This window comes from Meleagris gallopavo, chromosome 5 (genome assembly GCF_000146605.3).
Source record: "Meleagris gallopavo isolate NT-WF06-2002-E0010 breed Aviagen turkey brand Nicholas breeding stock chromosome 5, Turkey_5.1, whole genome shotgun sequence".
NCBI lineage: Eukaryota > Metazoa > Chordata > Aves > Galliformes > Phasianidae > Meleagris > Meleagris gallopavo.
Genome location: NC_015015.2, coordinates 36,045,559 through 36,060,401, shown reverse-complemented (window position 1 = coordinate 36,060,401; position 14,843 = coordinate 36,045,559). Strand labels below are relative to the sequence as shown.

At 36.4% G+C, this 14,843-nt stretch overlaps 1 protein-coding gene across 13 annotated transcripts in view; it reads right to left on the bottom strand.

Moving 5' to 3' along the window:
* Positions 1–14,843, bottom strand: part of MIPOL1 (mirror-image polydactyly 1) — a 172,644-nt gene that overhangs the window by 132,508 nt on the left and 25,293 nt on the right. For 11 of the 13 annotated variants that reach the window (XM_019615729.2, XM_010711689.3, XM_019615734.2 and 8 more), the window contains one exon: positions 13,464–13,543. In XM_019615729.2, coding sequence (XP_019471274.1) covers positions 13,464–13,482 — 19 coding nt within the window. In that variant the 5' untranslated portion in view covers positions 13,483–13,543. Of the gene's footprint in view, positions 1–12,505; positions 12,561–13,463; positions 13,546–14,843 lie in introns of those variants that run through there. The other 2 variants (XM_031553605.1, XM_031553606.1) reach the window with 2 other exon arrangements.

The window sequence follows — 14,843 nt, the reverse complement described above, 5'->3', positions numbered from 1 at the left end:
CACCATTCCTCTAAACTACAACCACTGACTTTCATACTAGAGAAACAACAAACAACAGTGCAGCAGAATCCTTGTTTCTGAGTAGTAATAAGCACAAGGGGATCATAACCTGATAAGACACTAATTAACAAATATAATCTAATACTGCTTCCAGTACTGTGATTGAAATGTATTCCTTGTATCAGATCCTTTTGCAGCTAATGCTAAAATTGACATAGCCACCTAGATTCTGAGCAAATGTACACTGTTCGCTGGCTCAGCTTCCTGTAGGCTTGCGAGCAGAGATTACTTTAAGGTCCTGCTACATTTAAAAACCACGTTCAAACTCTCATTCCCCCTTACTGTATATAGAATTAATTATTTCTAAAGAAATTCTAAAGAAATTTCTAAAGAAATCAACTGCTAAGAAATTATCCCAACATTGGAACGACAAAATTCTGAATCCTCTCCAATTAATACTACATGAAAAACAATTTAGTCTGAATTTTAATACTTGCAAAGCCTTTTACGGGAGGCATAAACTTGGTTGTGTTTCCCATTTGATTTCCAATGAAGAACTGCCAGTCAAACACGGCATCCTGTCCACTTCTTCCATTTCAGACACAGTGACCTGTGTACGTATATATTTATATACAAATATTGCAAATTATGCTGTCACACTCTGAAGGAGGGTGCAATGCTTCAGCTGCATTAACAACCTTTTCCTCTCTTTCTTCTTTGGACATCAACATTTTCACCAAGGCTGTCATCCCTGTTGCAGGCTGTGCTAGTCTCAGGTGGGTGGGATTCCCAAAGGCAGATCTTATCAGTAAAGACTGAGGTGAAGACATTGAGTAACATACTCCTTTCTCACCACAGCCTCTGCTGCATTTAAGCATGGGGCAACATTTCTACACTGCTCCTTTTACATTTTATATATCCGTAGAATAATTTTTTGCTTCTCTTCTCGTCTGTTTTAAGATTGAATTCCAGATGGGCTTTGGCTTTCCAAACCCCATCCTTGCACAGAGAATATTCTGCATTCCACATCTTTTATGCATTCATTTTATGCCTGAGTTCAGTCAGGAGCAAAAGGTATTTGGCTGCCTTTGCTGGATTTCCTGCTTGTCAGGATAGACCATTTTTTAGCTTGGAGTAGGCAAATCTTGAATACTTCATCACTCCAGGACTGAATCCTATACGAATATCTACTCTCCTGAAGCCCAAGGCTAAGGTTCTGCTTCTGCCCTTCACCCTCCTCTCAGGATCCAGAAACTCTACCATTTCATAACAACTGCAGCCAACGCTGTCTCCCACTCTGATATCTCCAGCCAGTACTTCCTTGTTTCTAAGTACTGGATCCAACAAAGCACCCTCCCTTGCTGTCTCAGCAATCACTTTCTTCGGCAGTTGTCAACAAAGGACTCTAGAAATCTTCTACACTGTGTCCTGCTGTGTTGACCTTCCAGCGGATTACCAGCATCATTGAAGTCCCCTATGAGGACCATGGCCTGCGAACATAAGGCTGCTGCTTCTTATCTGCAGGAGGAGGTAAATATCTGCAGATTAACCCCTGATTAAATCATGGGCCAAACTGAAGATTGGGATACTTCATGTGTCCTTTCATTAGTAAACGAAACCTTATGGAAACAAGAAAATAATTTAGCCTGGGACTACACCTGTTTTGACATCTATTACTGCTAATGTTGCTTCTTTAAGCAATTTATATTTGCTACACACCTTTCATCCAGATTCAATTCCTTCAAGTGCATGGGTAAGACTGAGCACCATACAGCAAACCTGTAAGTGGCATTCCTGGAAATATTAGATGAAATACAGTGGAACTATCTTTCCCCCTGTTAGCACTGTAAAAGAGAAACAAGACAGCAGCCTTCTCTACTCAGAATCAGAAGCACTCTGCTCAAAGGCATTAAAAGTTTTTTCACTTGTTTCAATAAAGCTTTAATTGTTTTGTTATTTTCTTTTGTCAATTTGCTGAATTTGTCAATAGAATGCTTTGAGGAAGGCATTTTGAACATTGTCAGATCAATAAGAACAGTGAAGTTTTTATTTCTAAAAACACTTCTACATTTAGTCTGTGACACTGTCCCCACCCCAAGTAATTTAGGCCTTGGTACTTGGTAGATTCTTGTCTTCCCCTTAAACCAAGCAGCAACGTTAATCAATGCACTTCAGTGCTTTTCTTCATGCCTCCTGCAAATTGTATTATGCACTAATTACCAATGCTGCAGAGACACACTGGGGAGTAAGTAGCATTTGCAATAATCAGGCTGCACAAAGAACATCAGTGAAAGCATACAACAGCCTTGAAATCTTTGGAAAAAAGGGTGTAGTTTTCATTAAGTGGTATCACCACCATTGATTCTGGTTCTTGAGTACACTAAACAACTTATTTTCCATATAGAATAGAACAAGTTCAGTAGCTCAGATTAATATTTCACTATAGGGAGAAGCAGAACAGCTGATCTTCTGTTTTATGTATTTATCTTGAATGAATAGCTCATTCACATTAAGGGAAAGAAAGGCAAATGTTAGGAAGAAGAAATATAAAGACACTAGAAATAAAGCTGGGAATTGATTATAGGGGAAGCAGGGAGAAGATAATGTCGCCACAGCTTGAAATAGTAAAGGTAGAACAGAATTCAACGTTGGTAAGCAAGAAGTGGTTAAAAAGTCAAAGTAAAAATATGAAACCTAAAGCAATTGGAAGGCAGCCACAATTTCTCAGAGCTTTTTCTCAGAAAGGGGGGACTGGAAGTAACAGAGGTGGAAGAGCATCAGAGAATCCTGTAATATGGAAACTGATAATACAAAAAGAAGCATTGAAGATGCAAGTGCACAGAAAACAGAGTTTTGCCTTCAAGGCCAAGGAGGCAGCAGCCTCTTTTATGCACAGCTGGTGAGATGCATTCACCATTCCACCATCCAGCAAAGCTGGAGCCTTTTCTGTCTGCGACTTTTAGCACCCCATTATCCAAACTGCTCTGATCACCTCTGAGATTTGCAGAGGGGTCTCTGAGGAACAAAAGGAAAAAACAGCAGCAACAACAACAAACCTAGAACAGCACACAGTACTGTAGAATCTACGCTTGGCTACAATCCACCCTGCAGAGGATGATGAGGACACCAGAAGTCCCAGACCAGCTTCAAATGTAACAATAGTTACCTACAGCTTTCAAGTACTTGTTTTAAGTCAGTCTGTAGCACAGATAAAGCATGTTCTTCTCTGCCTGCAAAAGACTGCATGAATGAACCCGTAAAAGAATGGGAGTAAGAGACAGAATAGAAGGAGAAGTAAAATAGAGAAGGAAGAGAACAACCATACACATTTCAGGGAAAAAAGACACAGAACAAAACATGTTGCCGTACATGAAGAACTGACTACAACTTTAATGACTAAATCCCTCCAAAATCCATTTCTTAACAAACTAATAAGGACACATGTACTCCTTTTTCCCCACCTCTTTCCTGGGGCATGAGTCTGTGGGTCCACCCACCCTATTAGTCATGGAACCAGGTCAAATCCACCAGTAAACCATTGACAGTTTGATACTGTTTCCCATAGTATTCTCATGGAAAAGCTGGCAGCCCATAGCTTGGGCAGATATGCTCTCTGCTGGGTAAATAACTGGCTGGATGGCCGGGCCCAGAGTGTGGCAGTGGTCATACCCAGCTGGTGACCAACCATGAATGGCATTCCCCAGAGATTGGTACTGGGAGCTGTCCTATTCAATATTTTTACTGATGACCTGATGAGGGGATTGAGTGCACCTTCAGTAAGTTTTCAGATGACACCAAGTTGGGAGAAAGTGTCGATCTGCCAGGGTAGGAAGTCCCTACAGAGGGATCTGGACAGGCTGGATAGCTGGGCTGAGGTCAGTGGGATGAAGTTCAAGTCCAAATGCCAAGCTATGCACTTAGGCCACAGCAAACCCAGACAACACTAAAGGATTAGGGCAGAGTGGATGGAAGACCATGTAGAGAAACAGACCTGGGGTATTGATTGATGCTCAGTTGAACATGAGCAAGCAATGTGCCAGCAAGAAGGCCATTGTGGTATCCTATATCAGAAATAGTGTTGTCAACAGGGATCATCCTCTCCTCTTGGCACTGGTGAGGCCACACCTCGAGTACTGTGTACAGTTTTGGGACCCTCACTACAGGAAAAGGTGCTCAGAAAAGTCAACAAAGCTGGTGAGGCAACTGGAGCACAAGCCTTATGAAGAGTGGCCAAGGAACCTGGAATTGTTTAGTCTCTAGAAGAGGAGACTCAGGAGAGACTGTATTGCTCTCTACAACTACCTGAAAAGCGATTGTGGTGAGGTGGGAATCGGCCTCTTCTCCCATGTAACTAGTGACAGGACGAGAGGGAATGGCCTTAGGTTGCACCAGGAAAGATTCAGGTTGTACATTAGGAAATAATTATTCAAGAGAGTGGGTAGGCACTAGAACAGGTGGCCCAGGGAGGTAGTGGAGTCACTGTCCCTGGAAGTGTTCGAGAAACATTTAGATGTTGTACTGAGGACATGGTTTAGTGCAAAATATTGGTGACAGGTGAATGGTTGGACTGGATGATCTTAAAGGTCTTTTCTAACCTTGGTGATTCTATGAACATTCTATGATTCCAACTTTCCCAGCTATGGTAATCAAGTTAGTACTATGCCTGAATATTCATTCATGAGCTGAAAATGACAACTAAGTCTTTCTGACAAAGACAAATGTTCATTCACGTTAACCACTGCAACTTCTACCAAACACTTGTGAAAGGCTCAGATAACTTAACAATTCACCTCATACTGAATGAATAAGAGGCATAAATCCTGAAAATGAGTGAGAAACACAAAACTGAGGGATTTTATAGGTATAGATATGCAAGAAAAGAAATTGAGGTTGGTGGAAGAAATCTGATCCTATTGCTTGGCATAAGTGGAAAAAATAAGAGTTGGGTTAGGATTTGTGCACTTTCAGAGCGTCTGTCCTTTCCTTTTTCATTTCTATTGTTAACACAAACACAGCATGTATAATTAACATGCATATCTCAAACAGCGTTATATTATTTTTAACTTTCTCTCACAATTTTACTTTTTCCAAAATCTGTGAGCTTGTATTCCCAAGAAAAGATACAGTTCTTATTTTCAAGAAGGAGGTAATTCCTGTTTCTGGAAAACAATTACAAAAGCTCCGTACAAAAAGTTTAAGCTCAAGACACATTTTCTTGAAAACAAAACAAAACAAAAAGCCATAACTAAAACAAACAAGTGTAGCTTTACTCACCTTTGGGTTTACTACAGATATACTTAAGATATAGTTACTTAGTCCCCTTCAGTATCATGCAGTTCACTGAGAACCAGTAATTTCAATTACAAATAAATCACTGATGTTTCATGACACACTTCTTACCATTCAAAAAAAACTGGACAACATTTAAGACAGTTATTCAGTAGGACTCAAAGATCTCACGAAATCACTTGCGCAGCAAGAGAGAATGGCAGTCACAGGAAACCTGATAACATCAAGGCTGAGCTCTGAATAGTTTTGTAATATAAATCTAACTCCTTTTAATTTCTCAGTGCTCTGCGTAGCCAAAGTAAAGAATACACATAAAGAAAACACATAAAGAAGTGCCAAGGCATTGGCTCTTATGAAGAGGAAATAGCCACAAAGATGCATTGTATGTTCAGTGCCCCAACAATCATCAAGTGAAAAGGATGAGGCAACTCTTACTGAGATAGAGTATGTGATCTTACTGTAAGAAACAAGTGACAGAGGTTCATTTCAAATAAATCTTGAAAGCAACATTTTCTCAAGATATTTTAGAAAGGATACATAAGTACCGTGATAGTATGAGCAAGACTGAAGCACACAAAAGTCATGGTGGAAATAAAACTGCAGAAGTTTGTGTTGTATCATGGAGGCTATTACCTCACTGGTGGCCCTTGCTCCATTCTCCTCGGAGAAACTGAATTCTTTTCGTTCCATCAGAGAGGCCTAATGCAACTTGAATAACTGCAAAAAGCAACTCACTTCAAATGAATTCCAAGAAAAATATATCATTTTTACCTATTAATGATAACATTTACAGAACCAAAAGATTAAGAGGAATTTTAAATAATCTTCCATATTCCTTTATGATGACCTTAATTCACATGACAGACTACAGTATTTCTACATTAGAAGACTGATATGCTGTGTACATATATAGAAACTTCTTGTAAACTTCTTATAATTTCAGTAGAAGGCAGAAGAAATGAAACCATTTTTCTTTTTATATTGACTATAGTTTTAATACAGAAAACGTGAATAATTAACACTGTTAATCTTTTTAGAATTCAGATTAATAAAACAGTAAAACTCTAATGAATGATCACTGGTTATGGTTTGTACTTATTAAGTCCAAAATCCCAATCAAATATTTCAATGTATTAGAATTTTATTGAAAGAGTTCTCTGCAAATGAGGTAAAAATAACTTAAGCTGTATTTAGAATTAAAACTTGCTGTATATCCCGTAACATAAATACATACCAAAAAAAAAGAGGCTTGAAAATACCTTACTGTTAGCTAAAATACAGACAAAAGTCAGAAGTTTAATGATTCATTTTTAATTCCCTAAAGGAATCTAAGAGAACACTGAATTAATTCTGTGTTAGCAACTTAAGCAGAGGGTGACACCTGTGTTACTTTGAGTGCTTCTTTATTCACCTGTACTTGCATGGAACACTGGCAACATCCTTCATAAAAAAAACAAATTGAGGAGGAGATTAAGAACAACTGGAGTTATTCTGGCAAAGGCTAGTTTTACAATTCTCTGAAGACTGATTATTTTTGTAATGATGTTTCCCTTGTCCGTCTCTCAAGTCTTTTGCTCTCCTATTTTGCATCTAAGCAGCAATTGAAGAAAGTACCATTAGAAAAGGTAGAAAAATGCTTCCAAGTCTTTAAAATAAGTGACCAACCATTATTTCGGTAGTCACTGCTGTTAACTCGTGATGCACTTATTAATGTGCAAATATCACACATTTCCTTCAGCATTCCACTCTCCGTTTGCAATTCATTAACACACTTATTTTAAAACAGTAGTCTCTGAGAAGACACCAGATTTTCACTGGATTGGTCTCATACTTGAAAAAAGCATTTTTATACTCTGAATGCATCAAAACAGCAGAATCTTTAAACAGATACTAAGTGGATTCACAGCAACACAATGTTAGTTCTAATGGATGGATGATTGTGTTTGGTCTTTTGAAACTTTGAAGTATAGGTAAGTCTTGATCACACAAATTAATAAATCCTAAAGCTGGAGTTAACAATAACCATTACACCCAAATTCTGCAGCTTAGCCCAGCCAATTTTTCAAAAGGTCAGGTTGTGAACTGGAGAAGATCAGGGAGGTCCACCGCATAGCTTTGTTGCCAGGCATCTCTCGTCTGGATTGTTGCAGGCATTTATTAGTATTCGTCAGCAGACTCAACAAAGCAAACAAGAAATTCAAGCACGAATAATAAAATGAAATGCTGCTATATAACCCTTTGTCATTCAGCAAATACGGGACTTTTTAGCTACATTGTTCCTAAACCTGGGTTACTACTTTAATTTTTCTCCACAGTGCTGACTGAATGAGTATGCATGTGTGTTAAATGCAGAGCTCCCTTAACAACTGCAGGACTGCCATTTAATCTGTTGGTAGATGGACCATTTCCTGTGGGAACTCTAGCTATGATTTCCAGATCCACCAAATAAATCTCAGATTAAGATTCCAAATGAAACCTGCCTTTGGCAGATAAAAAATGTCAAGATGGATATAAACAGTAAAATTATAAATTATCTAGGTGTTGCACGATGACTTGATGTGCGCTTTTTGTTTACACTTTCCCCGATATCACAACTATACAAGGCATTCATCAAATGTCACACTTTCATAATATTGGAGGCATCATTAAAACTGTTTGGCTAAGGACCTTGAAGTGTTTAAGCAGTAGCTCAAAAGTATATTTGTGCAAAGTAGAAGAATAAATTTACATATCAGCAGCAGCTCATAAGGGATGGGTAAATATTCTGTTTATCTCTCATTGTAATTCAGGTTAGTTTAAATACAGGGTTTCAGGATATCATTACAGCCTATATGGAGTTATTACATAATTTCCAAACATAGTGTGTGCTAGAGTTTTACTAAGCATGCTGTGTTTATATTTTCTAAAACAGCTGAAAACAAAGTAAACTCTTCTATCCCATTTTTCTTTTGCTATTGTGATCCCAGACAATTGCTTCTCACATATAGCCTCTTTCATTATCTAAATCTTAATGATCCAGAACTCCTTTTTATCTAGGCAGGGTCTTGTTTCCTGATGGCCATTAATTATAGTGGAAATTCTCTTATCCAAACGTAGTCAACCTCCCCTACCACACACAAACAACTAAGGCTTTGCTGAATTTCGTGTTCCAAGTTACGTCCCAGAAAACTACAGCCTTACAATTATTAAAAAAAATAAATACTGCAACTTTAAATGTCCAACGTAAAAGAAAGGTCACAGTGTGAACTGACAGGAAGACACCTCACCCACACACCCTGATACCTGCATACCTCTACTAAAAACACACGTGAACTCTCAGAAGTGAATCTCCAATGCACTCTAGAGATCCAGGGTATGCTTATTTATTAAATAAAATTCTTTGTTACACCTTCCTGCTGAACTTAAACATCATTCTAGTTAATAAAGTACTAGCAGCAAAAGTGTCTAAAGAAGAAAATAACCAAATTTCTGCATTTTTGCCAAGTCTTCTAAAGGTCCTGCTGATGTACCACATACCAATCACTGTGGAATAACTGCTGCTCCTTCCTGAAGCACATTTCAAGACATTCTGAAGTTAGCTGCACTCAAATATTAAACACTAAGGAGATTCAAAGTGCAATACTTCAAGGTCTCTCCCCATCTGTAGTGCTTGCAGGACTTGGTGCAGATCAGGCACTACATATTTTCAGTTTTTTAACAAAATCATATCACAACACTTAAATGAGTCAGGCAGATAATGAAGACTTATTTGTGCTTCTTATGACAAGTCTTTCTCCACTCAGCCTGTACAAATGTGCTATATTTAACCAGTCAAAATGTATAAGAGAAGAAAGGGGTAAGAAAAGGAAACATGAGAATTTATATAGATGAAAGAGGGATTACATTTATAGGAAAGATTAGACAGCAGCAGATCTTCACATCCAATACTCTGCAGAGAAACCTGCCACCATTCTTACCACTTTAAAATGGGCAGCTAGCATGCAGCAATTTTGAGGCTGAAAGTAATGCACCTATGCAAGACACAAACTGAGTCACACGTTGAAGAGAATACTGCCTCTGTGTGTATCATGTGGATTCCTCTGCATAAATACATATGCAGCATTCAGATCTTCCTCCTTTTCAAGGTAAGCAGCATTCCTTGTTGCTAAAAATAGGGAAGGAAAGGAAGAACAAACTCACAATATCTCATCTTGAGGCATGTGAAAGAAGAAACAGACTTCAATATGACAATTGTTGTTTATTCTGCTTCTACTGCAGCCTTGGAAGAAAAACTTCAGATTTACTCTAATTAACCTGAAGCTGTAGCTGAGGTATTCTGGAGAAAGAGGAAGCAACTCCTCTACCACCAATTGCTTTCTGACCTAGTTATATCATCAGACAAAAAATGAGTAAAATCTTTCAACATCTCAGCACTTTTAAAGCTTCCTTTACCCCTTCATCTTGGTGGGTTGGTGTTAAAGTCACACAACAGTAATTCCAGACAAATTCTTGTAATTATTATAAAGCCATACCACTCTCCTCCCCTTCCCTACCCCCCCCCCCCCCCAAAAAAAAACAAAACTGCACAGCTTGAAAAATTTTCTTAATGACAATGTACAAATACATGGTGAGGGGCAGAAATTTCATTTCTAGAAAAAAAATGATAGACTACTCAGCCTATACATATGACTGTCACCGCCTCAATTACCATGAACACACAAGTAATGGCTGATGATGAAGAGCATTTATACATAGCAGTAAATAAACGCACAAAATATTCTAGTGAGTTTTTATTCCGTGAAATATTATTCATTACGCAGCAGAATGTAGAAGTATTTTTTTAAACAATACAGACACATACACATCATGACCATGACAATACAAGGAAAGCTATGACCAGATTCTTAACAGAAAACAGCACACACTCATGCAAACAAATGAATGCACAAACACACAACGCAAAGGAAACTACTGTCTACAAATAAGCTTGTGGCATGCACTTGTGTCTGAGCAGTTCTATATACAGATAATTTGTTCATTAGGTTTGCATAGCTGTTCTCCTCTCTTTCTCCTGGATGAAGCAAAACTAGAAAGCAACAGCTCACCACCTGATACAACATTTTTCAGACTTCTGTGCACCATCTGATTCTGCAATCCCATTCCAATCTACATTTCCACATGTCTTTCATACTGGAATCTCCTCTGAACTGGAGTTTCCAGGCAGGCAATTTTAAAGTATTTTTATGAGTCATGCAAACATTCTTGTGCAGGAGAAGAAGCTACAGTGAAAGTGTCCATATTTACCATAACTTAGAGCTGACAACAAATTCTTAAGGGTGAAACTGGTTCACTGACACATATTTCTGTAGATGCTTTAAGTAGCGATTTAGAAATGTGCATTATTCCCCTGCTTGAAAAATATAACATCTATCTTTTAAAAGAAGTCAACCACTTTCCCATTAAAAACAAACATCTTATGAATTTTAACTAATAATACACAATGCATTTTAATCTAGAGTCAGCAAAATTGTAAAGTTGTTGTCAAAACAGACCAAACAGTATTCTGTATTCTAAGGCTTCACCCTAATTTCTGCTTTGTCCTTAAAAAACATGTTCACTCAGAAATATGACCCAAGTAAAACACTACAGCAGTGAAAAACAAGTATACCTTCACTCCTTCAAATCCAGTACAGGTGTGAATGTAGTCATGAGTCAAATGAAACAAAATTTCCAGTATTTCAACACTTACTGCTTCACTATCATTATAACTCTTTTGTAAAATTCGCATATCAGGTCATGAATATTTATCTAAGGACAGAAAGAATCCTTTTATGTTTTCACGTTATTAATGTTTCTGCATGTTTTTTCATGCATGTAAACTCTGAAGAAGTAACAATGCAATCCAGGTGCAGAGTGCATCTACAGCCCTATAATATTAAGTGATGCAGCTACTACAATAAAAGCTAATATAAGTTTATTTTTATAATAGACTATGGTCCTAGGCTTTATAGTTTCTATTCTGAATATTTTTCCTTTGGAAATTACAGAATCTTTACTGGCCTGCTGCTAACTCCCTAATACATTCCCTCAAGTATTATTAGAAATGAGAATAGTCACTATCCTTTTAAAAACTGAGTCCTTTGGTAATAAACAGTACATTTAATCAGATAAAAACTCAAAATAATAAACCTTGGACTTATTGACCTAAACAATTCAGAATGCTAAAAACAAATTATCAACTTTCAAACACTTCAGATATATTAAACATCGACTTTATTTTTCAAATATTTTCTAACACCTGTTAACAGGCTACATATTAACCCACATAGCCACCACAAACCTACCACATCTTATTACCTAGCATTTAAAAAAGATAACTCCCATTGTTTAACTGCATTTTCATCAAGCCAGCTAAATTTAATCTCAATTTATTCAGTATGTTATTGAAAATGAATATTGTTAGTTTTTTCCAAAAAGAGCTTTTGAACTTGCAAGTTACAAGGTAGGAACAGCCAGATGCAATACAGTACCCGCTGCAAAAATGAAAGATGTCACAGATAAAGAAAGTAGACTACAGAACGGTACACAATTCAACTTTAGACGTTTAAACAGAAAACTTAAAGCTGCTCGTTTTTTTAAACTTCCCTAAGACTACAAAGACATTATGTATGTATGATTGATACAAAAAGAGAGAGATAAGAGGGTATTCATTTTTCTTTCCAGTTTTTCTATGACCATATGAAAAATACTATTAGATTCACAAATATGTAAGTGGTAGCTTTTTTAACAGCACAAAATATTAATTTAAGGCATCAGAAAAATAATGCATGTGAAACTCAGCAAATATTCAGTTTTTAAAGTACCTAAAAGCTGCAGAACAGCATTTCTTGCAAAGGGATAGAAAATATTTCCCAGACAATCAGTTTATAGTATTCATTTGCAGCCTACTTTGGAAAAGTTAACCTTTTGAACCATTCTTAGGGTATGCTGACCCCTAAAGGTCTAAAAATACTAAATCTGACTAAGCCATAACACACTGAAAGCATAAATTCTCAGAATACAGTTCTCCATTAAGTTAGTAGACCATGACTATTTCTGTTTTCAGTGTACTTGATTCTAAAATATTTTTAAGTTATCTCAGTAATAGCCCAAAATACCATGATTAAATTGGGTCTACAAGTAGTTTGTCATACACAACTTAGATAGGAATTCCTATAAATACTAAGAAATGCATAACCTCCAAGAAGAAGTGTTTCTACTCTCTTCCAAACATCAGACTCTCCTCATGGCTTCTGAAAGAAAGCATACAATAAAATTCCAAAAAAGAAATACACAAACTACTATCTGTCTCCCATACAGGAGGCATCTTTGATGTCAACATACCTGTTCCATATTTTTTCAATCTACATAAAGCCATTTCCTGGAAAAATCCACCCTTCTATGACGTACTGAATGTGTGCTTCCTGTGTGTTTGCTTTCTTCAGTCTTTGTATTGTTATCTAGATAAGGTCACTTTCTGACACTTCTGCAAAGTCAGTCATGTAGCATACTCTCAAACTCAGCTTTTTTAAAACTTTCTCTCACAAAGCATAGAAAAAATATCTGAGAGCAACACCGTTGTCATCCAAATACAAAAATATCCTTCTGTCCTGATGAAGTTTAAAACTCTATGAACCACGGAAGTGGTGAAGATTCTTCCTTCCAAGCAAACCAAAGCCCTCTCAATCTCATTACTGCCTATATGTGGTTGAGGTAGTAGTAAGAAACTACTAAATATTAGTGGATGTCTTAACTGTACTCTAGCCAGGTGTGAACAGACAAGAAAGTTTAAGATCGCCTTCATGCTTGTTGTTTACTTCCCCACATTTTTAGTAAGTACAATATACAGGCTAAGAATTAAAATTATACTTCTCAGAATTTTAATAAAGTAGTTTCAATAACTCATAAAATAAAGTTAAGCCGATAAACAACATTTGTTACTTTGCATGTACATATACAGAAGTCTGGGAAGAATCATATTTGGAGTTGCTCTCCTGTTAACCCAAATACTTTTAAGAGGCGGTGTATTTTTTTCTTTCCTTTTTTTCTTTACTTCCAAAGTCAGCTATGTATCGGCAAGAACAAATACATTCCAGTCACTGCCTAGCACTGGTAAAACACCTGAGGTTCCTTATTAATATCTTAGAAGTCCTTACCTTTTGACAAGTTCTCCATTTGTTCTTCTCAAGTTGTTTGATCTGGCACTAGCTCCAGTTTTTCCTCCAACATTTCAGAGCTAAAATAAAGCAAACTCTAGATAAATAAACTTGAAACAATACGTTATAACACACCTATGCTTTGCTTTCATTTGACATAAAATTTACAAGACAAATGATTTTAGGATATTTATAATAGCACAATAAAGTCCACGTACTCTCAAAGTGAGAATTTATTTTTCTCAGTACAATATATTTTTTTTCGCTTATCTATTTTTTCTATTAATTTGCTTCAGTTTTCTACTGTATCAATGCCTTCATGGCAGAATTTATGTTTCTCTTCTTGTTCTAGAGTCTGGTCTTGGAAGGACATGCTACTGAGCAACAGCACAAACCGCACTTGAGGCAATGAGATTTTGGCACTTAGTACAGATGGCAGAATGTGCTTCAATTCTTTCACCTGTTTGAATTTCCTGGATAAAACAGAGGTGAAGTAGTCCTTGACCACTGCACCTCTGAATTTGCAGACTTTCAACAACAGCTAAATAATTTAACCCATCCTACTATGGGTTACATATTGCTTCAGACTATACAGTTAATAATATCATTGCAAAAGACAATCCTAATCACTCAAAAATAAGCTCGTCAATATAAAGTTAGACCTACTACTTAACATTTTTAATGTTAAAATATATGTTCTCTTATAGGATAAAAATCAAATTATATTACATATTTCATGAAAGTATAAATAAATTAGTAAATTAATAATCTTATTAATATAGTAACAATTTTATTATTTGCTCAAGCATCTCCTTTAGAATGTATTATACAAAGAATAATTTTTCATCTTTTACTGCATCATTATGCTTATTTTGTATGTCTTCTCATGAATTTTTTTCTTAAATTTATTACAAGATAGAACACATTACTTGACGAAGCAGTGACTTGATCATGAAAATACTCAGAGTTGTTATTGTGGCGATAAATGTAATAATTAAAACAACAACAACAGAATTAAGAAAACATCTGAAAATTCAGGCGAGTTTTACCAGGACATACATTTTTACAAATACAGCAGGAGAAGAAATTGATTTTTTTTTAGATTATACACAAAAGATAAATAGATGTTTTCATTTTATCTTTCAGATAATTTAAAAAAGTATAATACTTCTGCAAACACTTATGATTCAAGACTAACACTTATTCCAGAAACACATATCTAGCTCATATTGTGTCTATTTATAATTAATAACAAATAAGAAAGTGTTGATTTGATGTGCTTAAGTCCTAACAAAAAATGACGACTTCACTCTAAATTGCATAACTCTAAGCTCCTTACAGAAGTTCCTCAAATGAAGCTGTACACTTCTTTTTCAATTC